Source organism: Macrosteles quadrilineatus, unplaced genomic scaffold, assembly GCF_028750875.1.
Source record: "Macrosteles quadrilineatus isolate MER2022 unplaced genomic scaffold, UCM_ALF_1.0 Scaffold_2__2_contigs__length_208266976, whole genome shotgun sequence".
NCBI lineage: Eukaryota > Metazoa > Arthropoda > Insecta > Hemiptera > Cicadellidae > Macrosteles > Macrosteles quadrilineatus.
The window spans coordinates 72,057,689-72,083,532 of record NW_026542595.1 but is presented as its reverse complement, the minus strand read 5'-3'; the positions used below and the strand labels follow the sequence as shown (position 1 = coordinate 72,083,532).

Below are 25,844 nucleotides of genomic sequence, written 5' to 3'. Positions count from 1 at the left end.
AAATAATGGATAGTTTTGCGCAAGGTTTTTCTCGTCATGACGAACATTTTAAGTTTATGGTTTATGGGGGTGTGACTTGTAGTTTTCTCAAAAGTTCATGGGTACTTTTGGCTTTATATATAGATTTCTGCTTGCCTATTAATATATAGATTCACTTAGATCAAGCATCTGCAGTTGTTCGCATTTCACGGATTGTGGCCCATTCTGTAAGTAACAGCTGTGTTTAAGTCGTATACATAAAGTTGGGCATACTTTGGTTCAATGTTAGAGGGTATTAACGGTCCAATCAGATAGTAGTATGTTTTCTGTGCCGATGGTAAAAGTAGTCCGAGTACTTAAAGTTATATAGACTAACTGAATGATGTCGATTCATTTTGACACATCGTTTTTAAAAATCCATCCATTATTAACGGAGGAGTGGTGTTTCGTAGAAATCACCTTCACGTATTATACAGTATATAAGGAGTACCATAAGATATTTTTATTAACATTTGATATTATTACACACCAAGTTTAACATGGAGGATTCGAAATGTTTAATGTCAAACTTTGTCTCAACTAATTTGAGAGAACGGCTTGATAAATAAAGGCATGTTTATTTATTATTTGTTTTATTAATTAGTTTGAAATAAATAGAAGTAGGGAAACTTCTTTTTTTTAGCAGTAGCAAAGCTCTGCCAAAACAATTACATATAAAAACCGATGTTCATAGTTTGGTTTACTGATATCAATATTTAAATGAAGTATGATAGCATTACTAAGTGACAAATTATCAGTTCACTGAGAGATTATGTGAACACGAGACATCTTCTATATAAATAAAATTAGAGTTTTGTCTGTACATTATTTCTTAGTACGATCTAGGACTTGCCTGAAATATTGTGTTCAACTGTTACGGGCTAGAACTAGCGTAAGATGTGTTGGTGGGATAGAAAAAAGGTAGAAAAATTACAGGGTCACGTGACTTTCTCTCAGTAACACTCTTAAATTGTATTTTAGCTTTTATTATGGTTTAAAACGCAATACCATAGATCCAAAATGTTATAACACACATATTTTTCCTTTGTTCAGTTGAATTAGTGATTAGGGTAGAGGCAGCGTAAAGAAAATGAGCAAAATACAGGTCAGATAGTGGCGTACACAGGGTAGTATTTAAAGGCTAAAAATAGATCGTTTAAGGAGTTTTCTTATCGAATAAATTCCTACTGTGTGTATTGATGTCATTAGCATTGTTTTTCAAACGTGCTATTATCTCACGTCAAAAATGTGCTAGTATAATTAACGACTAGTGTACATGTTGCTCTAAATCAAGCAATTGCAAAGAAGTAAAGTAGTTATTTAAAAACAATTATTAACTTATTTAAAAACGAATAAAAGTAATAATTTCCGATGAGTTTAAAAGACTAAACTCATAGATGGAACGTACCTAACATTTCCATATAATAGCCTAAACATTTCTTGTAAATATTTTACCATTTTTCAAAAGCTGATCTGGTTTTTAGTGTATTCTACAAATATTTCCCACTTATAGCCACATAGGTAGTCCATGTTGATCTTCGTCAATGATAACGTAGTCAGCATGGTACCCATTGTCACCAGTACAAATTTCAGTAATTTTTTTATAGAGATACAATTTTGTTTACAATAGGTACTTAAGAACTGCCTGATTTTCTGCATAACCTCTCTGTCACAATTTTATTTGCCTCAATTGGCATTAATTTGGCTAGTTACTGTTACAACGTAAGTTATATTTACCTGAAAATATGCAGAATTGTAAGGCCTACTGTTGTTCAGATGGGTTTTTGTTTCCCTTGAATGTGAATAATGCGAATCCTTCAATGCAAGTTTTAATAAGGTTTCTTGGATGTAGACATATTATTTTAAAATCACTTGACTTTTATGAAAACATATATAATGTCCTTGCCGTACCAGTTTAATTCAGCCTTAGAGGGGTTTCCTTTGCAAATCATCATAAAGTTAAGTCCGTGTTTCCTACAAAATAGTAGCACTTCCGATAACATCCTTGTTCATTGTTTGTGGGAATCTTCGTATTGTAGGTGTTCTTCTTTTATATAGGATGATAACGATAATATTTTTAAAAAATCTCGATTTCTGCTACTTGGTGGCGTTCTATGACTTTCCTATGTTTCCTTGGAAAGCAATTACGACCTTTAAGGGCAGTTTATGAAATAATGGATAGTTTTGCGCTAGTTTTCTCGTCATGACGAACATTTTAAGTATATGGTTTATGGGGGTATGACTTGTAGTTTTCACAAAAGTTCATGTGTACTTTGGGCTTTATATTGATAAACTAGTGGCTTGTAGGGACATAAGTCCCTAAAAAGCTCAAATGTAAAACAAACTATTGTAATATTTAAACAAACTCAGAATAAAATTATCTATGTGTCAGAATCGATACAGTGCTACAATACTACATGTACTCATATTAGTACCCTGGCCCAGTTATTATTTCTAATATTATAGCTCTACTCCTTTTGTAAAGGCACAACTGAATTAGTGTAAAGGCTGCCCTATAAGTTATAGTTGATTATAGTTTCGTTTCTGATCAACATAAAATATAAACTACTCTCTGTGTCAGCTTATGTGGTGGTATTCCTCCTAAAGCTGTGGTTGATTTTATACACTCTTTAAAATAGGCCAATTTAAACGTTCAATGGGTTCATAGTTTGTTAAGACCATAGTAAAGTATTTATTTGTTAATCCGTTATAATTTTTAAGTTAATAACACAGCGCTGTCTGATGTTATGATGTAATGTACAGATAGCCGACAGCTAAGCCATATCAGCTATAGTCATGTTAATAGTATATTATTTTTCATTCAATGGATGTAAATTTTGTTTGAAAACATTTTACCGTTTATATTATTTATTTAGCCTACAGTTAAAAAAGCGAATCATCGACTGATTACTTGCCATTGGTTAGGGTTCCATTATCATGTTAATGAAACCAATCAAGAAAACAAATTCATCAGCATTGATATAGGTACATATTTTTGGTTAGTGAAACATAAAGAATCGGAAACTACCTCCAGGGTTTACTGTTATATATTCTATCTTTACTATCTATATAGATTGTATATATATACAATGCATGTTGGGCTATATTATTTTAACCTTTTTTCCTTGGAGCAACATACAGTAGATACCTGGTTAAAATCTACTCCAAACAATTTTATTTTTCCGCCCATTGGAATTTGTTATAGTAATTAATGAAAGGAATATATGTATTGCCTGTACAAACCTATTTCAAATTTTATTCCCAGGTTATTCTCTAGAGTAACTGTTAAGGGGATCCAGGCTTCAGAAAGTGAAAAAATTGCCAAAATTCACTTCTTTTTTTTATAGTATTTTATTGTTATTTGGTTATTTATGTACAAGAAAATATAAGTTTTATAGGTATCCTACACGTTTTTCATAACAAAAAATATATTTTCCCCAGATACTACATGCGCGCGTCTTAGTATTTTCTAGGACTTCGATCGCGATTCCCCGAAAGTTGTGGTTTTTAGTGTTTTGTAACAGAAAATTTGATATATCTCAGCCAATTTTTGTCCTATCATGTTGAAATTTTTACCAGATGTTCTTTATAGTATTTACAAACTTTTGGGTATAATTATTAATATAAGTCAAATAGTTAAAATAATAAAAAAAATTTTATTTGAAATATAGTATAAGAATTTTTTGTTTGTTTTTCAACCTTTATAAAATAAAAACTAATTATCCTACAAACAAAGTAATACCCAGGATTTCAGTAAGTGTACATAGCTACAAAAAGACACCTAGTTGAACAAAATTGATCAACTATTTTATGAGTTATATCAAAAATAAAAATGTGTTACGTTATGATACATAAAAATACATAAAATGGTACTGTGGTACATAGAGTGGCTACAACAAATAAAATAACAGTTTTTAGGCCCATTTGATATAATAAATATCTTAAAAAAATGATAAACATAAAAAATTTAAAAAATGTATTTTCTGAAGCCTGGATCCCCTTAAGGTTATTCCACTCGATAAAATCATAGATTAAACACTACAATTACGTGTCAAATTAAATGTTATGAAATTTAAAACAAAAGTTTTGAATAAATTTTCAACATATGTTTTGAAATAAAAACAAAACAGAAGTTTTCTAACTAATCTTGCATCGTTGATTATTTAGTCAATGGGGCTATTTCATGTTAAACATTCCTTCAGCACAACAATAACCTACTAATGTGAAGAAATGTAATCAAAGTAAAATAATTTTGTAAACTTCGTGAACATATGTTTAAAGAAACCAAATCTTAAATGTTTCAGCCATTCTACTTCCATTTACTTTGATTTTAACCATCTCCCACGATTCTACTAAATTTCATGCGCTTGGCTAATTTACATACAAATACACAAATTTGCAAATTGCACAGTAAAATTAATTTCAACATTCTAAGACATAACGACAAAAGTCTCAATTGTAGGTAACGTCATCCCTGGTTTTATATAGTATACAGTACATTGCAGAATTTACTGGCAAATGAGTTAAATTCAAATGTAATATTGCTTACTGGCTTAGATGAATCACGATCAGCTGTATTGAGGTAAACAAAAATCAACAGACAAATGGCTTCTAATGCTATTCTTATGGAGAACATTTTACGTTATATTATTGACTAAGTCAAAGGTTTTATCTAATTTTGTGTTAAAATTTGGGGAATTTCACTATTTTTCCGGGATCGAGACCTTTAATTTGAACCCTCTCCCGTCGTTCTACGACTACCCAGTCGCCCACAATTTTGACGCAAAGAATCGGCTTTCGTAATTAATATATAGATAGATATTTAATTTCCACAAAATCAGTTAATGTAACCAATGCGTTTCGTTGAATTGAAAAACAAAGAACACAATTAAATTAAACAGCTGATGTAAACAATATTATGTTCTTCGAAAGGATAACATGGGAACTTAAAAAGCCACTGTGGCAGAGGCCAAGGGACTTTTTCAAAAAATTTAGGCCAGTTTGCAAATCTACGCAACACGCTCTTTCCAATGAGACGTCAGTGGATAAAATCGGTTAAGAAATGGTGGAGGATTCAACCGACAAACTTCGTGTTCGCGTATTAATTATATAGATTTCATATGTGCATGAAATGTTGGTGTGAAACCAACTTGTATAACTTTAAGCTAAATGGTTTAAGTTACCTGGCTTCGTCAAGTGATCCTTCTTCAGTATCACACTACTATAGTTTCGGACTTGAAAATAAGTCCATCTTCAGAAAACGTCAATAGGTCATCTAACCAAATTGGTTAGATGACCTATTGACGTTTTTGTTAACCTGAAGATGGACTTCCAGAGGCTACCTCACCATGTATACCTTTGAAGTAGAGGCTATATTTATTCCCAAAAGGTATCAAACGCCAGATCCTGATCAAATCTTTTCTATCACTTTAAAGTTTGTTTCGTGTTTTTAGTCTTCACGTACAGAGACTTAAATCTTTGTATTAAATTGTTAGCAATCATAAATCGTGGACAGAATCTTCCACAAAAGATAAATACAATATAGTTCAACACCCTAGAACTCCTTAAAAAAAATATGTTTTGTTAAGGCTTCGTCATAATGTTAAAAATACTCAATACAACAAATTCATTAATTTTACATATGTAAACGTTGATAGTTGTGTGCGTATTGTATTTTAATATATCTTCTGTATACATATAGTCCTCTATATTTTCTGTGTACACAAATGCTTCTGTATACACGTTTTTGCAACTCACAGTAACTGAGAAATATTCTAAACTGGTGAACTGTTTTTATAAATTTTTGCCATTATTTCTCAACCCGTGCTTAAAAAATTAGTGACTCGTGGATAAATCCAGATACGAAATTTAATCTAAATCGGACCACAGGTTTTGTCTGTAGCTCTGTATCTGGATCATACAAGTGTGTATTATATAACCTGATATTAGTCAAAATATGTTTTATTCTATAACGTTTAATTTAATTAAACATAAAAGTCATGCTCCCTCCATTTTTAAAGTATTCAGTCCAAAAATGTAATAAATTTACTTGTGCATACATATTTATTTCGTTTTAAAAAATAATTGAGGTGATGCAATACACTTATGTAGGCAGTCGCAGCAGTCGAATCCGGGCATAGCGCCTAAAGTTTCACGAACGCAAACCGCGCAACGAGTAGCTAAATGAGCCGTAGAGTAAGTGAGCCATCTAATATTTTGAAGAGGGTTCACTTACTCTACGGATCATAGTGCCAATGAACTGTAGAGTAAGTGAGCCATCTAATATTTTTCTGCAGGCTCGTATAGTATACGAGCCTATTCCTATAATTTATATTATTCATTATTTTGGCTCGTATACTATACGAGCCGATTCCTAAATTATCAAATAATTCGTAAGCTTGGCTCATAGTCACTATGATCTGTAGAGTAAGCGAACCTTCCTACTGTATTTTTAAATATAATACACGAGGCTCATAGGCACAATGATTCGTAGAGTAAGTGAACCCTCTTCATTTATTTTTTATTTTCGATAGGCTCGTATAGTATACGAGCCTGTAGTGCAAGTGAACCTTCAATATTATTTAAAAAGCTCGTATAGTCTATGATCTGTAGAGTAAGTGAGCTGTCCCCGACATGCTTTCTTTGCCTTCGTTCAAAGCCATTTATTTATTTATTTGTAAACGGTTGCACCATTTTTACATAAAAAATATAATAATCTTACATACAGAAGAAGCAGAAAAAAAAATCACAGGCCAGTACAAAAGTGTTTCACAGGTCATGTCACTTACGGAATCATCCTATGGGGACATTGTCCAAGTGTTAGTAAAATTTTATTACTGCAGAAGAGGGCAATTAGAGTCATTTCAAATGCTGGTTGGCTTGATCATTGCAGGCCTCTTTTCATAGAGAAAGGGGTCCTAACTGTATAGTCTATACATATTTCATTGTGTTGTTGCTATAAAGGAAAGAAATGGTTTATTTACATCCGTTGGTGAAGTTCATGAGCATAATACAAGGTCAAATAGAAATTTGTTTTATCCCAGAACTAGACTTGGAAAAACTTGGAAATCTTTTCCTGTTTCAGGTATACGCTTTTATAACAAGCTGCCTGTCACCGTCAGAAACCTTCCCCTTCCAAAATTCACTCAGGTTATGAAGTCTTGGCTCATTCTGCATCCTTTTTACCACACTAATAAACTTAACAACACCAACCTCAACACCTTTTCTGCCCTATTAAACCCCTAACTGCTGTACCTTCCATCCTGACGACATCAGGTTTTCATATTTATACTTTTTCGCCATTCTTATGTAAGTTTGTGAAGCACTTGCATTGTGAATTTGCATTGTTCTAGTTATAAGCATGACGAAGCCTATTGTATTTATTGTAAATATTTAACGGCAAATAAATCTTTGAATCTTTGAATCTTCCAATCCTTGGGGTCTTCATCCATGGGCCTCCTTTTCGGGGTAGAAATGCTTGACAGCCCTCAAGTGAGAAGACTCAAACCCAACCCTTCTCCCAACTATCCCATCAAGGCTTTAGAATCCTACAAAATCCCATCTATTAACTGGACACAACAAAAAACCAAAACCAAAATGAAATTTGCCACCAAACGAAAACAATGTCCTCAAAAATTCCATGTCAATACTAACAAAAACCACAGAATCGTCAAATAAATTAGTGCACAATGAGGCTGCATATAATATAAGCCTGCTTTCGAGCAAATAGGATAAAAAAATAATAAGACTCCTCCAATTCCCATGCTCCGTTCCAATAGCGAGCTCCCGAGCTCTTCTGCTCTTCTGCTTCACTGCTGATAAGAAAGGGGAAATGGGAAATATCAATTCCTAATTTCAATTTCCTAATTCCTAATTCCTAGTCCACTCCACTCCTCCTGAGTCTTACCTCTTAAAGGTCGATTCACACATATCAGTTCAGTCACAGTTCCGTTACAGTACAGTTACAGTCCAGTCTCAGTTGCATCCGAAATTTCTCAGTCAATTATCCGTCTGTTGGTTTCAGTCAGTCTTCCGTCTCTGAAATTTACAGTAATTTACAATGAAAATGTTAAAGTTATAAACCTATTTTCTATCAAATTATCATTGTCCATCTTGTTAATTGTTACAAACAGTATTCAAAATGTAAACACAACAATTTAAATAACAATAACACTATTTTCTAACCTCTAACAGTTCCGTCAGGCGTCCGAACAATCAAAAAGTATCGTTGGAAAGAAATCTGAAATTGACTGACGGATGCCAGCAGAGTGACTGATGGAACTGCAACGAATGAGTGTAGATAACGCTATAGAAAATCCACTAAAGAATATTTTTGTTAACTGTGACGTGCCTGAAGTGACTGGACTGTGACGCTCCGTAACTGATGTGTGTGAATCGACCTTAACACGAGACCTTGCCGTCAGACCGTCACCGCCTTTTTTCGTCTGTCTAGAAACGGGACAGCGGAATTGAAATCCGAACTAAACATCTGACCGCGGGTTTCTGCTTCAGTCATCACCGAGCTTGTTTTAAATTACGCGGGAACAAAGTACAGTAGCCGTTTAAATATAAGTCTAAATATGTTAATTGAAAATTATTTCTAGAATAATTATTAAAAATTACAAATAGCTATATAAGTCCAAATAAAGATGAATTACATAAAAATCCTAACTATTATTACTTGTTGTTTACACTGTTTAAATAACAAAAGTATAGAAAGAAAAAGTTTAATTCCATGTCATTCTAAATTATAGCTTACAGGTAGGCCTATTTTCAGCTGTGAACATTTTAAAACTAGTAACATACCTCGTGTTAAAATTCCTGGTCTTCGTCTTCAAAATAAATTCTTCTTCTAAAGCGACAATTTAACACATATTATATTACACACTAACACAGACAAATAATATTTACATTTATTTACAACATTTTCTTCATCTTGGAAACTGTAACAACAAAATGAACATAAAAATTCTCTTCTTACCAGATAGAATCTTCTGTCCTGTTTGTTTTGTGAACAACACATTTTCCTTTTCCTCCGTCTTGCTTTTCCAAGTGTAGAAATCTGACGCACTAGAAAAACTAAGAACTGACTTGACAAGTTGAATTTTGTGCAGATCTGCAAAATGTGTCTCTATCTCCGCTCTACTAAATGCGCTGTTGCATACGCTGCAAATGGTATTTCTTGGTATATCCTTCTCCTCCTCAATTAATTCGTGAACTTCACGAAGGTGTCTAGTCAAAACCCACCTATTCACAAAAGTCTTATCGCAAAACTGGTTCACATTCATTGTTGACAGTTGACACCACGCGACCACGCGACAGACAGCATCGAATTTGACGTTTAAGTTCGGCACTGCTCGGTAAGATTCGGAAGCGTTCGGCACAGCGCAGTAGTGGGGGAAGCGTCGTTCCGATTTCAAATTCCGCTGTCCCGTTTCTAGACAGACGAAAAAAGAGCGGTGACGGTCTGACGGCAAGGCCTCCTCCTCTACCCCTCTTAGTAACCTAACCTAACCGGTCTCTAATCTCTATCTTATTAAGTTTTGGTCTTAGTAATTCCGTTAAACTTGTTATAACAAAAATGTCAGATTCCTTTAGTCTAAGCGGATTTTCAGACTCTGACCGCACTGGTGGGCCTGGATTGTCCTCCGATAAATCAGACAAGGAGTTGCAAGAGTTTTTGATGATTGAAAAGCAGAAAGCCCAACTAAACGCTCAGGTTTGTTTGGCATTAATTTGTCATGCCAATTCCTAGCTCTCACTTGCATGGAGTACTTAGGCTAGGCCATAGCAAATCAATAGAGTTTGTCTCATTAGGCCTTAACTTAAAATATTTCATTATTTAGGCTAGGTTAATTTATTTTTGCCCCACCTACCCTTCCTGTTTTAGGCGGACCTTACTTGGAGTAACATAAGCCTAGGCCTACCTGAAGTTTATTTAATAGCTTACACATATTAAGTTGGTAGAGGATATGCATCGGGTAACCGAGTGTGTGTAGGCTATTAGGTATCCGGCAGTTTTAACTTACTGTCACAACCTAACTTAGGCTAACCAAAATTGACTTGTGTGAACCTGGCAATAACTTGGCAATAAGTAGTACGCCCGCCCGCTAAAATCTATTGCTGGCCGCTTTGCGGCAAAATGCGACCGCGTAACATGAAACCGATGATGTCACCAGATAGAGGACAGTTTAACGGACACAACAGTATCAATATCATGTACCTGGGGAATAAGAAAGGGGGGGTAAAGTCAGCAATAAGTAGTGGGCGCGCCTGAAAAAATCTATTCCCGGCCGTATTGCGGAAAAATACGTCCGCGAGCAATAATAACGACGATGCCAACAGATAGAGGAAACTTCAAAGGACACGACAGTATCAACATCATGTACCTGGGGAGTAATTTAGGGGGGTAAAACCAGCAATAAGTAGTGGGCGCGCCCGAAAAAATCTATTCCCGGCCGTATTGCGGAAAAATACGTCCGCGAGCAATAATAACGACGATGCCAACAGATAGAGGACACTTCAACGGACACGACAGTATCAACATCATGTACCTGGGGAGTAATATAAGGGGGGTAAAACCAGCAATAAGTTGTGCGCGTGCCCTTTCAAATCTATTGCTGGCCGTATTGCAGAGAAATACGTCCGCGAGCAATAATAATGATGACGCCAACAGATAGAGGACACTTCAACGGACACGACAGTATCAACATCATGTACCTGGGGAGTAATATAAGGGGGGTAAAACCAGCAATAAGTTGTGCGCGCGCCCTTTCAAATCTATTGCTGGCCGTATTGCGGAGAAATACGTCCGCGAGCAATAATAACGACGACGCCAACAGATAGAGGACACTTCAACGGACACGACAGTATCAACATCATGTACCTGGGGAGTAATTTAGGGAGGGTAAAACCAGCAATAAGTAGTGCGCGCGCCCGATAAAATCTATTGCTGGCCGTATTGCCGAAAAATACGTCCGCAAGCAATATTAACAATGATGCCAACAGATAGAGGACACTTCAACGGACACGGCAGTATCAACATCATGTACCTGGGGAGTAATATAAGGGGGGTAAAACCAGCAATAAGTAGTGGGCGCGCCCGAAAAAATCTATTCCCGGCCGTATTGCAGAAAAATACGTCCGCGAGCAATAATAACGACGATGCCAAAAGATAGAGGACACTTCAACGGACACGACAGTATCAACATCATGTACCTGGGGAGTAATATAAGGGGGGTAAAACCAGCAATAAGTAGTGGGCGCGCCCGAAAAAATCTATTCCTGGCCGTATTGCGGAAAAATACGTCCGCGAGCAATAATAACGACGATGCCAACAGATAGAGGACACTTCAACGGACACGACAGTATCAACATCATGTACCTGGGGAGTAATATAAGGGGGGTAAAACCAGCAATAAGTTGTACGCGCGCCCTTTCAAATCTATTGCTGGCCGTATTGCGGAGAAATACGTCCGCGAGCAATAATAACGACGACGCCAACAGATAGAGGACACTTCAACGGACACGACAGTATCAACATCATGTACCTGGGGAGTAATTTAGGGGGGGGGGTAAAACCAGCAATAAGTACTGCGCGCGCCCGATAAAATCTATTGCTGGCCGTATTGCCGAAAAATACGTCCGCAAGCAATATTAACAATGATGCCAACAGATAGAGGACACTTCAACGGACACGACAGTATCAACATCATGTACCTGGGAAGTAATTTAGGGGGGGGGGGGGGTAAAACCAGCAATAAGTAGTGGGCGCGCCCGAAAAAATCTATTCCCGGCCGTATTGCGGAAAAATACGTCCGCGAGCAATAATAACGACGATGCCAAAAGATAGAGGACACTTCAACGGACACGACAGTATCAACATCATGTACCTGGGGAGTAATATAAGGGGGGTAAAACTAGCAATAAGTTGTGCGCGCGCCCTTTCAAATCTATTGCTGGCCGTATTGCTGAGAAATACGTCCGCGAGCAATAATAACGATGACGCTAACAGATAGAGGACACTTCAACGGACACGACAGTATCAACATCATGTACCTGGGGAGTAATATAAGGGGGGTAAAACCAGCAATAAGTAGTGGGCGCGCCCGAAAAAATCTATTCCTGGCCGTATTGCGGAAAAATACGTCCGCGAGCAATAATAACGACGATGCCAACAGATAGAGGACACTTCAACGGACACGACAGTATCAACATCATGTACCTGGGGAGTAATATAAGGGGGGTAAAACCAGCAATAAGTTGTGCGCGCGCCCTTTCAAATCTATTGCTGGCCGTATTGCGGAGAAATACGTCCGCGAGCAATAATAACGACGACGCCAACAGATAGAGGACACTTCAACGGACACGACAGTATCAACATCATGTACCTGGGGAGTAATTTAGGGGGGGGTAAAACCAGCAATAAGTAGTGCGCGCGCCCGATAAAATCTATTGCTGGCCGTATTGCCGAAAAATACGTCCGCAAGCAATATTAACAATGATGCCAACAGATAGAGGACACTTCAACGGACACGACAGTATCAACATCATGTACCTGGGAAGTAATTTAGGGGGGGGTAAAACCAGCAATAAGTAGTGGGCGCGCCCGAAAAAATCTATTCCCGGCCGTATTGCGGAAAAATACGTCCGCGAGCAATAATAACGACGATGCCAAAAGATAGAGGACACTTAAACGGACACGACAGTATCAACATCATGTACCTGGGGAGTAATATAAGGGGGGTAAAACTAGCAATAAGTTGTGCGCGCGCCCTTTCAAATCTATTGCTGGCCGTATTGCGGAGAAATACGTCCGCGAGCAATAATAACGATGACGCTAACAGATAGAGCACACTTCAACGGACACGACAGTATCAACTTCATGTACCTGGGGAGTAATTTAGGGGGGTAAAACCAGCAATAAGTTATTGCTCGCGGACGTATTTTTCGGCAATACGGCCAGCAATAGATTTTATCGGGCGCGCGCACAACTTATTGCTGGTTTTACCCCCCTATATTACTCCCCAAGTACATGATATTGACACTGTTTTGTCCGTTGAAGTGTCCTCTATCTGTTGGCGTCGTAGTTATTATTGCTCGCGGACGTATTTTTCCGCAATACGGCCGGGAATGGATGTTTTCGGGCGCGCCCACTACTTATTGCTGGTTTTACCCCCCCCCCCCCCTAAATTACTCCCCAGGTTCATGATGTTGATACTGTCGTGTCCGTTGAAGTGTCCTCTATCTGTTGGCATCGTCGTTATTATTGCTTGCGGACGTATTTTTCCGCAATACAGCCGGCAATAGATTTTTTCGGGCGCGCCCACTACTTATTGCTGACTTTACCCCCCCTTTCTTATTCCCCAGGTACATGATATTGATACTGTTGTGTCCGTTAAACTGTCCTCTATCTGGTGACATCATCGGTTTCATGTTACGCGGTCGCATTTTGCCGCAAAACGGCCAGCAATAGATTTTTTCGGGCGCGCGCACTACTTATGGCTGGAGTTATTGCCAGGTTCACACCAATCCAAAATTGCTGACAATGAAAACATTGAATGAAGGTTAAATTCCTCCGAGTGTCCATAGTTTAGGCCTTAATGTCCGCCTATTTTTGGCGCATTTGCAAGGTTTTATTAAAATGGATCTGAGAAGCTTAAAACAATGTTAATTCTACTGTTCTATATACCATTTTGTTTGGAAAATCATGGGCTTCAATATTATATATAAAACATACTATCTGGCTGATAATTTACATCAATCACTACCTACTTCTTCAGGATCATCAACCAGCCCTTCAAAATCACTTAAATCTTCTTATAATGCACAACGTATATCACTACTTTTGATTTTTAACACTAAAACAATGATAAACATAATAAAACACATCAGTCATCAGTGCGAGGTTCACCGAGTTGTTTACAAATAGGCACGTCAGCTGTCAGCTACAATATTTTCGGAACTAAAATGAAAAGCGTCTAGAAACAGACATCAGGAGAAAGCTTAGAATCTGCCAAAAACAACAATACCAATCTTGATCCTGTTCAATCTGATTCAGTCAGTCCCAGAGCCTTCGCCGTAAACGATGTTTGTGTGTTGCAAAAGCGACGCATAACACCACGGCGGGTGTGTTGTGCGTCGATTACGCGACGCTTAACACTCTTAGGGTTAAAAGGCATTCAATTCTGGAAATTGTCATTGGTTGTAAAAAAAAAAAATCATCAATATTATACAGGGGGGTTTCTGACAAGCCATTCATAAATTGCATTCTTAAAACTATTCTACAAGGGAGTTGAATTATTCTTGGCGATAGTTCCACAGCTTTTTACCCTTAATAACATGGCGTCTTGAAATCAGCTCCTCAGCTGTCTGCTACAATATTCTCGGAACTAAAATGAAAAGCGCTTAGAGACAGACCTCCGGAGAAAGCTTAGAATCTAACAAAAAGAACGATACCTAACACGATCCAGTTCAATCTGATTCAGTCAGTCATAGAGCCTTCGCCGTAAACGATGTTCGTGTGTCGAAAAATCGACAAGTGACACTACACAAAGTGTGTCGTGAGTCGATTTTTCGACAAGTGACGCTCGGAGGGTTAAATTCTGTTCATAAAACTAGGATTGCTTTCATATAAATGAAAGCCAGTTGAGCGGAGCAATCATGTTTCATGATTTTTTATAAAGCAATTAGGCCCATGTAAATCAGCCGCAAATCTCACTTTAACGCTTTTCACATCATCACAATTGCCGTTTTACTGTAAAATTATCGGATTTAAAATGCATATCGTACAGGCCTATTGATTGATTGATTAATTCTGTAGGGGCGGACCTTGTCCTGTTGCACGTCAGCCACTGATGGGCTTTTTGCGCTCCCCACATGGTACTTCAGAGTCCGTCAAACCTGAGTTGCTTAGTGAACTTCAGCATCCTGTCTATGAGCTCCTCCTGAGGAAGGTGTCTGCCCCTTGTCATTGCACCAAGAGTACTGTCCCTTACCTCGTTCGTATCTGTGCAATCGTACTTCTTTTAACCTTAAATCATGTGTTTGCTTATCAGGAGCACCTATGCAAATGTCATCTATGTAGGTGACTACACCATCAATACCTTCAAATATTTGAGATACAGTAGAATGAAATACCGTATATCTGGTGCGCTTGAGATACCATATGGCAAACGAAGGTATCTATATCTACCAAAAGGTGTATTAAAAGTACACAACTTGCTACTAATATTATCCAACTTAAGCATCCAAAATGCACTGCTTGCATCAAGAGTTGAAAATATCTTACAATTATTAAACTTTGATGACACTTCATCTATAGTTGGCATTTGACAGTGTGTTCTTTGTATATACTTATTCAAGTTTCTTGGATCTAATACTACCTTTAGTCTAGAATTTTTTTTTGTTTATCAAAACTAAACTGTGAACCCATTCTGTAGGTTCATTTTCTTTTACAATAATTCCATTAGCTTCATTAATTCAAGTTCATTTTTCAAAGGATTTAACAAAGCAAATGGTACTCTACGACATGGTTCAATGGCTTAGCATCTTCACTTAATGACAAATGAACTGTTGTAGGAATGTTACCAATACCACCATCAAAAAGTGAGCTATATTCATTCAAAATGCTAATAACGGAATGTGACTTTCATTAGGCCTATGCATATTTTGCCCTAGAACAATATTATCTACACTTTGGTTCTTAACGGACAATACCTGACTGTTGTAGGCTGCTATAAGACCTAACGCGCGACAAGAATTTAAGCCTAAAATTGGCGAACATTTCATATCAACTATTACAAAAGTAATACAGAACATTTTCCTGTTGAAAGATCAATCTAAATCTACAATACCTAGTACCGGTATTTTTTCACCAGTTAGTGGACTAAGATTTATATTCGAGGTGCGTATTAATGCCTTTGATAGGCCTAGCCTATTAAACAAATCAATTGGGATGATATTTGTCTGAGCACCTGTATCTATTTTAAATGATATCGTATGTTCCCTATTGTTCAAATTCTCTAGCTATTTATTAGCCCTGGATTTACACATGTAATTTTTAGGAACAGAATCAATCACTGAACATATATTACTGAATAAAAAGTTTTTGTCAATCACCTAATTAGATATAGATTCAGACGTGAGCGATACAGTATCAATTGAAAAATATTCTTGTGCGTACAAGTACTTTTAGAAGAACTGTCTTGCCTACCTTGCCTTATAACTACATCTCTCGAATTAGGATCTAAACTTAGGCCTACTTTACAAACCTTTTTGGCTGATTTGCATACACTGGCAAAGTGGTTGTTTTTAACGCACTTATAGCACACTAAGCCATACGTAGAGCACTTGTTAATACCGTGACTTTTCCCACAATTACGGCAGTTCGAAATAAACTTCTTAGCACTTGTACTCTTGTTAGGCCTACCTGTCCCAGTTGATTTCTGCTGTGATGGTGGATGAAATTTGTTCCGTTGGTCCTGATAAACCTGTTTCTGTCTGAACGTTTGTGGTTGTTGGTAACTCCTCTCTCGTTGCTTATGAACGTTTACTGTATGGACATTATGTTCTGCTTCAAGTTCTCTGATGTGTTGTTTAGACAGTTCAGCAGCTTTACAGATTGCTAAAGTCTTCTCCAAGTTAATCTCCGGCTCTCTCAGTAATCGTTCCCTGACATTCTGGTTTTGGGAGTTAAGCCCTGATATTAAGACATCGCAAACAAGACTTTCGCGGACAGAGTCAAATTCACAAGCGAGGCTCAAGTTAACTAAGTCTGTATAGAAACTATCGATGGATTCAGATGGCAGCTGTTTCCTACTTAGAAATTTATGTCTCAGAACCGTGAGGTTTTTCTTAGGTGAGAAATGGTTTTCATATTTACTTACCACCACGTCGTACTTTTTTGCATCTGCGGATGAGAGGTTGAATGAATTGAAAATGTCTATGCATTTGTCACCCAAATTATGCAGTAGTAGAGCAACCTTCCTAGCGTCATTTTCAGAATTTAGGTTAGAAGCCAAGAGATAAATCTCAAATTTCTGATACCAGTGCTTCCAATTTTCGGCTAAATTGCCCTCGAAATTAAAATTCTGAAGATTGCATGGAACCATTGTGAAATTTTCAGTTTTTCCAGACACAGTCCTTTGTTGAAGCACGTTTTCATCTTCTGACTCACTCATTGTTTTAACACATTTTTATGTTAATTTCTTACTCACGCACTTAAATTTATTTGTATCCCACCTATAAGACACCATGTTTCACATTTTAAATAAAAACACAATTTAAGTTTCAATACTATTTATTATAAATTGTAATTAACATTGACAGAAATAAATTTAGGCTGCAGTTAATGAGCCGACATCCTTTTATACTGAATCGGAAATCAAATACACTTAAAAGACGTCCTGTAAATCATGCATATTATTCATCAAAACTGTGTTGTTATCGTATTTCATATTATCATATTTCATATTATTTATTATCATTTCATATTTGTTAATATTAATTATTGAACGCACTATAACTATTTCACTATAAGTCACACTTAATTTTATCAATCTCAAATCAACACTCTTGTAAAATGGCGTTTGCCGTGCATGTAATAAATAAATAAATAAAAAGAGAATACACAAAGACCAAAGAGTAATACCTCTAAACATGGACTTCACAATATACATATATCAACACATCCTACACGCAGTGTCTCCATTGTGGATCCTCAAGCGATGCAGGTGCAATTTCAGGAAGCGATGCAGGTGCAATTTCAGGAAGCCATGACCAGTGACCATTCCTGTGATTTGTACAGGCCTATGATGGGATATAAACATATTTGATCACGCAACATTTGTTTTCAAGATGATTTTTCACATTAAAACTGCAATAAAATTTGTCTTTATACGTGTAAACTAGCAGTTCTGAATTAAACACAGTTTTAACTGACTACTCGTTTCTCGTACGTAGGATGGGCTAACACCTCGTATAAGTAGGCCTATATATTATTTGTTTTGATTTGATAGTTATTGTGTTAATAATTTTTCTAAATGGTAAAATGGTGTTTGCAATCTGAGTGACGTCAGCATATGACGGGAATAGCACACCTATGTATTTTCCTTTCACCATGTAACAAAGTATGTTTTATCTATGACTGTACCTATTCGATCAGTGGCCGTTTCCAAATTGCGACTTAAGTAAATCCAAGACTTTCTCTGTGGTATTTGATCAGTTGTCATCATCCAAATCTTTTTCCTTTGTAGGCCTACCTACTGTGTTTGGGTGGTGGTCTAATTTTAACATATGCTATGATTCTTTGTTTTGTTTATATTTACGTCGTTTATTTTGTAACCATCATGGCAACCCATATTAAGACCAGTGTTAAAATTTAGAAACTGAGTTACCTACCGTACTTTAAAACTATATAGGCATTTTAAACAATTTAAACCTAATATAAACAAGACCAAGTGCAAATCTTTCTCAACATATCAAAGTAATAAACCAGCTCAACACAGAATTTGGATGGAAGGAAAATTTCTAGAAGAACTGCAAAACTTTAAATCCCTAGGACTTGTACTGGACAAAAATTTAAATTGAAACCTTCATATTGAACATCTTGGCCGTAAAATTTCATCAGGGATTTTTGTTCGGAGAAAAATGTCTAAATTATTTCCTTTTGAAACATTAAAAATAATTTACTTTTCTTTCATTCACTCCCACATCTCCTGTGGCATAAATTTATATAAAGCAACCTCTCAAGAAAATTTGGAAAAAAAATTTGGAACAAATATTACAGTATTTTAAAAAGAAGCGCTTCGCATCATGTTAAACATTCAAGATTGGAGAACCTCAGTTAAAGAACAATTTTCAAAACTTGGTGTTCTTACTGTTTTTGTCCAATATATTTTTCATTTGATCTTGTTTGTAAACAATAATTTACCAAAATTCGAGACCTTGGGTTCATACCACAGCTATGGGACAAGGCACAAACACAAAATCTGTTTTTCAAATCACAACTTAAAATTCTTTGAAAATTATGAGACCTACGGTAATAGCTTATTTACTACATGGGAAATTCGCTAAAAGGAGCGTTTATAGGCCTAAACAGCCTGTCGTGGTAGCACATTCGAGAGTTAGATAGGCATAGGCTAAGGCTGTAGGAACACTTATTTTCCCGACCTTGATGAACTTTTGGCTTTAGATGAAGTGTCTTCTCGTACAGTACTGTACTGTAATGTTGATCTAAGTTATACCAACTATAACTTAAATAGGTCTATATCTGTGGTACGGTGACGCCTAAGGTACAAGGGGCTGGTGAATAGGATTTGGAGGGCATGCACGATTACCAGTTATCTGAGGATGTCTCTTAACATGGTGCTGCTAGTCCAAGGCCTATTAGACATAAAGATGAATCAAGCCCTGCATCTCTGTCACAGCTTGCTTTAATTTTGTTGTTTGATATGCATTATCAAACAAATGAATTTCATATGCAGTCCTTGTATTTCATCTGCTATTTAGCCTAGCCAAAAGTTTTCACCAAATTCTGTCTAGCCCAGGTGTACCAAAACCTCTTCACAACAAGCAATTAAGACTTGTTTGAGTTGACACCAGTTGTGGACCCACCTGTATCAGTGTAGTTGGACATTTTAGAGAGAGAGAGAGGGAAAAACCGTTTATATTTTACTGGCGGCATGGTATTTTGATATAATAGCTGTAAGTTGTGTTGTGTGTGTACTCATCAGTACCTATAGATAGAAGGAACGTTGGGACAGCCACTGCTTCAGGTGAGATTTTACTTGGTTGAGACACACAGACTTCAGTTCATTTGGTAGAATGTTGTAGAATCTGGCTCCCCGTGGTTTTCCACCCTATGAATCCCCCTGTTCTATTTAGAGAATTTGAGAGCTTATTTAAATGTAGTAAAGTTGTCTGTATGTAGACACCTCTCAAATTTGTGCAATGTACCTGATTGTGTGGACTTTGGGAGATGAGTTGATGAAAGTTGTGTTTTCATAGATCCATGAGTTCTCCGACACTTGTTGGGACATGTGTATGGACAAGCCCAGCACAAAGCTAGACTCACGGACGGAGACTTGTTTGGTCAACTGTGTGGATCGATTCATTGACGTCTCTCTCCTTGTGACCAACAGGTATGCTCAGCTGATACAGAAGAATGCGGGAATGTAGGTTTTCTTATCTACTGTGTTTTTGATAGTTGTTTCAAATTTTTGTTGTTTGTATTGTATTGTTATAATGAAATAAAATTGCTTAAATCTATTCTCACTAACTTTTTGAACCTCGTTTAATGCATATAACGTTTTTATTTCATTTATATTAAGTTTCAGTAATGTAACATATCTCCCTGTGCTATTTATTTTCCATTAAGTTTAGTTATGACTTCCAATTATTGCACCTTTCATGTAGGATCATTACTCAATTTTATCACACAGGTAAAAGATCTTTCCTATCTTAATATGTGAATAATGAATGATCAATTCCCATCTTAGTAAATATCTCAGAAACAAGGGTTTGGTTTCTGTTCACCCCTTGTAATTTAATATCTTATTAGCAGCAAAACTCTGTGTTCTCCGGGTCAAAATAAAATTCACAATAATAATGGTAATAAAAAGCTGTTTTTTGTTTGTGTAATGCAGTATCTAAACTTAACTAATTCAAACTATCAATATCTCAAATGAAAACCTATCTTTCTGTGAGTATTTTAAGACCAAGACACATAAAATAACTTAAATAAAAATTGAGAAATTAAATTTACGCATCACTGCTTGCAGATAAGACCTAAAATAATTATAATTATTTTTGATTCGTGATTCAGCAGCGTTCATTAAGTTCATATAATCTTAGTAATCAATAGCTCAAATGAAAGCTGGTATTTCACTGAAAGTTCTTATACCAAAATATATAGGGTAATTAAAATTTAATTAGATTTTTTGAAATTCATCTCTTTTGAAGTAAGAAAAAAAACTCAAATTTATGTTTTTAAAGTAATGGTACCTATTGTTTAAAAAAATATAAGTGAATGATGATGCTTGATGGCAAATCTTTGCGAGCATACCTTTATTTTAAGACAAAAATTATGAAAATTGGTCTTAGAAGAGCCAAATAAACTTGGTTTAACTCCCATAAGAAATGTACAGGGAGTAAGCTGCTTGCGTGCATAACTCGAAATAAACGTCACTAAGATAAATGAATGAGATGATGGTTGATAGCAAATCTGTGCGTACACACCTTTAAATTTTAAGACAAAAATTACAAAAATAGGTCACGTAGAAGTATTTACCAATATTTTTGATTAAGGAACACACTTTAAGAGTCCTTGGAGCATAGCTTTAAGACTCATAAAACAATTACAAAACTACAAGGAAAATTTTCAATCTCATAGCGCCCTGGATATTTAAATCACGATCACTTTGGCGTTTGAAAAAAATATTTTGAGACGATAAATAACTCTTCAGGATAACTCTCTGTTTGAAATTAACATTACTCATATGGCGGACAAATCCAAGATGGCCGTCAGCCTCCAAGGGCTCCCTTGGAAACCAATTACAAAACTACAAAGAAGATTTCTAATCTCATTAGAGCCTTAGATATTTATATTACAATTAGTTTGGTACAGTAGACTCCCTCTTATCAGGACTCCTCGGGACCGAGGCCAGTCCGGATAACGGGTTTTCCGGTTAAACCGATGTCCCCAAAAACTCGTCAAAACAGACCATTTAAATGCATACTGTATACAGTATTTGACTTAAATTTAGGAGAGGATTGTATTTAGACACGTGATCACTGGTCTCAAATTTTTCCCACGAGAACAGTCGTTTCTTACTGCCGGTTAAACCGATGTGCTGATAAAAATTGTCCGGTTAAAGAGATTTCATTTCCGCCGAGTGTAGTCCGGTTAAACCGATGTCCGGATAAAAGGTGTCTGGATAAGAGGGAGTCTACTGTATTTGAAAAAAATATTTTGGGATGGTAGATAACCCTTCACCAGCTGTTTGAAATTATCCAAGTTGGCCACTAGCCTCCAAAAATTCTTAACGACACATGGTAAATTGTGAACAACAACAAGTAAACAAAGGAAATCATTAAAATAACAATACAACTATCAGATGTTATAGTAGTTTACACAAGTTGTTTACACTACTTTACCTACCACCGGAAGATTACACTTTTTGAAATTTCAAAAAATAATTAGTTAGGCCTGTAGAGATGATCGAAGGTAGGGGAAGGGATACTGACAGAGCTGGATGGTGGTGATCCTCAGGTAGAAGAATTTCATCAGCATACTTTTAGAGCGTTCAACAGAGGAGAAGACCAGATCCAGACAGACACCCTGATAATTGTAGACCTGATTTATTTGCTTGAGACTTAAGGTAGTCGACAAGTCCATAATGGCCCATGTTGATGCAGATAAATCTGGACTATCTGTAACTGTCCAATCAGTATCATGTTGGTTGAAATCCTCCAGCATGACCAAATCACCCAGTTTTTGCGAGGAGTATTTATTGAATCACAGATAAAATGTAGGCCTAAATATTATAGTGTTTTTGTCAGCTCATCCAAATGTGGTGCAAAAAAAGAAATAGCCTACCACTGGAAAAAAAGACTATTATAAGCCTACATCATTTACTTTTTGTCCCACTACACAGTGGTAATCACAGCTTTGCACCAGTTTTACAATAGACTACAACAATTGAGAATGCTCAATAGTATGCTCAATGGTATGATTCAGATTGTTCTTTCCTTTCAGTCTGTATAAACATAAGTAGTTACAAGTTACAATACAATCATGTTTAAAATCGTGATTCATGAAATAAAATAAAGATAATTAATTTTTTAAAGTTTATACTCATATTATGGTGAAAATAGATTTTTCCTGGCTACACAACTGGTCTAGAACTTATTTTTGATGCAGAATTTAGTTATACCGTAAGTTTGCTTAGTCAGCAGGTTTGGTGCGGTGGGGGTATTAAATCTATTCTGTTGGCTGATTGGCAATTTATAGTTTGGAAGAGTATTTTCAATGTTCTATCATTAATATGGTTATAGTACGACATTGTTGATAATTTCATTAGATATATTCACCACTATTAAATTCTACAAGTTAGTCTTAGTAAACCTACTAATCTATATGTATATATATGTATACATATGTATATTAATAGACATTATGACATAAGAGTCTTAATGTCATAATGTCAGTTCATTATGATGTCAACTGTGCAACGCTGTGCAATCTTCTTTCTTGTTGTAATCAACTTTGAGTCTTTGAACGATTTATCAAATCTTTTTAGTTCTAAGTTTTGAAATTGCACACTTTACGCTTGGCTTCTCCCTATTACAAAGTAAATTAAAAAATCTGTTATAATGTTTTCTTCAAGTTCTTAGTTAGAATATGGATATTTCATTTTAGGCATTGAGGTAACACAAAAAATTAGATAACTAGGAAAGTGTGAAAGTAAAATAATTTACAGCTTTTGTTTATTACAGAGCTGTAACCTTAACATATTCAATAACCAGTCTTGATTTATCTTCCTCCCATGTTGGCCTCCAAGTTTCTTTATTGAGCCAAAAGTTCAGCATGGCCTGAAATCATATTACAAATAATGTGAAAATAAATTAAATTTAACTCTCAACTAATAGGCATAAAAACCTCTCAACCAAAATCCAGCTTGACCTCCAACCAAGCTAGGGAATCTGGCAAAAAGCAAAAGCCTTTAATAAGAAATAAAGATGTATATGCCTACTATTTTACAAACCACAAGCTAAATAAAATATACTCCCTTGATTGATTGATGATTGTGAGAGGGGAGGACTCGTGGTCCAAGCACGTCAACCGAAGCTTAGTATACTCCCTTAGTAGATTTCTCATCTTTTTTTGGAACAGCTGAAGCCAATTTTATTTTTATATCCTTCTGGTGCACTATAGAGGTTGTGTTTTCTTTACAATTTGTTTCTTATTATTTCAGTCATTTAATACCTCGTTTAGCCAAATAAAACAATCTAATCATAAATAATAACTCGTCTCCTAGTTAAATAACCAAACGGTAAAGCACAAATCATTAAAATTAATGTATTTAAAAAATTTGATATGTATTTATTTCATAACCACACAAAAATTACAAAGTAAAGTGCTTTTCATGAAAAAATGTGTGTACGAATGTATGGCTAACCGATGCAGCTATTACAACACCAACATAATCCAAGATACACTTAAACCTAGTGTGACTAGTGTAATAGGAGGGTCAAATATTGTAAAGAGGAAGTGTTTGGCAATGTTGTGTGAGTAGGCTGGTAGTGTTGTTAAACAATAACTTGTTGTGCTGACCTACTGAAGGCTGTTGCTTTAAGTAGGCCAGTGCACTTGATCAAGGGGTCAGTTTTGGTGTGTAGTGTTTGTGTGGTGCACCTGAGGACGGGGTCCTGCTGGGGGAGCTGGAGCCCAAGGCCCTTGGCCTTGGGTCCAGGTAAGAAAATGTTAAGGGTTTTCAAAATTGGGGTTTAGAGTCTTTTTCCAAATTGGGGTTTAAGTTCCTAACTTATTTATACAGTTCCAGTCTACTCTACCTTTTTGATTGTTAGTTATCTCTGTGTTCTTTGTGTTGTTTTGAGTAATTAATAAAGTTGGGTTTTGTAAGCGAGTGCTGAGTTTCATTCCTGAGCTACGTCACCCAAAGTAACAGTACGTATTACAAGAGGAATACGACCGTTACAAGGTGATGGAAGCGCCGGGAGTTTTGTATTTTTTTTACAAAACTTCAATCTTGGTACCTCTTTGAAAAATAATTGGCTTTAATTTTTGGGGTTCTAGTAATGTGAAAAGTTTGGTTTTTTTTAATATATTTTTTTTTTTTATTTGTAATCATCACTTTGGTGCAGTTTTTATTCAGTTCTATTTGGGGGTTCAGTGTTTTTGGGACAGCAGTGAAGGGCTGGAATGCCGTAAATGTGAAGTTTTTCAGTGTTATTTTGTGTGAGTCTATGCGTCATGTGTGGGTTGCACGTGAGTTCGATGTGTGTTCGTGTTGGGTTACACAAGTGTTCTATGCGTCATGTGCGGGTTGCACATGAGTTCAATATGTGTTCGTGTTCGGTTACACGAGTGTTCTATGCGTCATGTGCGGGTTGCACGTGAGTTCGATATGTGTTCGTGTTGGGTTACACGAGTGTTCTATGCGTCATGTGCGGGTTGCACGTGAGTTCGATATGTGTTCGTGTTTGGTTACACGAGTGTTCTATGCGTCATGTGCGGGTTGCACGTGAGTTCGATATGTGTTCGTGTTGGGTTACACAAGTGTTCTATGCGTCATGTGCGGGTTGCACGTGAGTTCGATATGTGTTCGTGTTTGGTTACACGAGTGTTCTATGCGTCATGTGCGGGTTGCACGTGAGTTCGATATGTGTTCGTGTTTGGTTACACGAGTGTTCTATGCGTCATGTGCGGGTTGCACGTGAGTTCGATATGTGTTCGTGTTGGGTTACACAAGTGTTCTATGCGTCATGTGCGGGTTGCACGTGAGTTCGATATGTGTTCGTGTTGGGTTACACGAGTGTTCTATGCGTCATGTGCGGGTTGCACGTGAGTTCGATATGTGTTCGTGTTGGGTTACACGAGTGTTCTAAGCGTCATGTGTGGGTTGCACGTGAGTTCGATGTGTGTTCGTTGAGTTTATTGTGTATCGTGTTTGGAAGCACGAGAGTTTTTGCGTTATGTGCTAAGTGCACATGGTTGTTAAGCATTGCGTGCTGGATGCACGAGGTATGTGTTGTGCTGAATGCACAGGGTTTTCATTTGTTATGTGCTGGGAGCACAAGGTGAA

The 25,844-nt window shown here is 36.6% G+C and overlaps 2 protein-coding genes across 2 annotated transcripts in view; one reads left to right on the top strand and one right to left on the bottom strand.

Moving 5' to 3' along the window:
- The first annotated feature begins 9,502 nt into the window (after positions 1-9,502).
- LOC128985883 (mitochondrial import inner membrane translocase subunit Tim8) lies at positions 9,503-20,286 on the top strand. The gene is made up of 2 exons (XM_054405847.1): positions 9,503-9,736; positions 20,026-20,286. Exons 1-2 carry the CDS (start codon positions 9,599-9,601, stop codon positions 20,194-20,196), a joined length of 309 nt encoding a protein of 102 aa, XP_054261822.1. The 5' UTR covers positions 9,503-9,598; the 3' UTR covers positions 20,197-20,286.
- A 3,171-nt stretch (positions 20,287-23,457) lies between these two features.
- The window catches only part of LOC128985882 (uncharacterized), a 46,267-nt gene continuing 43,880 nt past the window's right edge, over positions 23,458-25,844 (bottom strand). Inside the window, exon 21 of the mRNA XM_054405846.1 lies at positions 23,458-23,610. Within this exon, the coding sequence (XP_054261821.1) occupies positions 23,509-23,610 (102 nt within the window). The 3' untranslated portion in view covers positions 23,458-23,508. The remainder of the gene's footprint in view (positions 23,611-25,844) is intronic.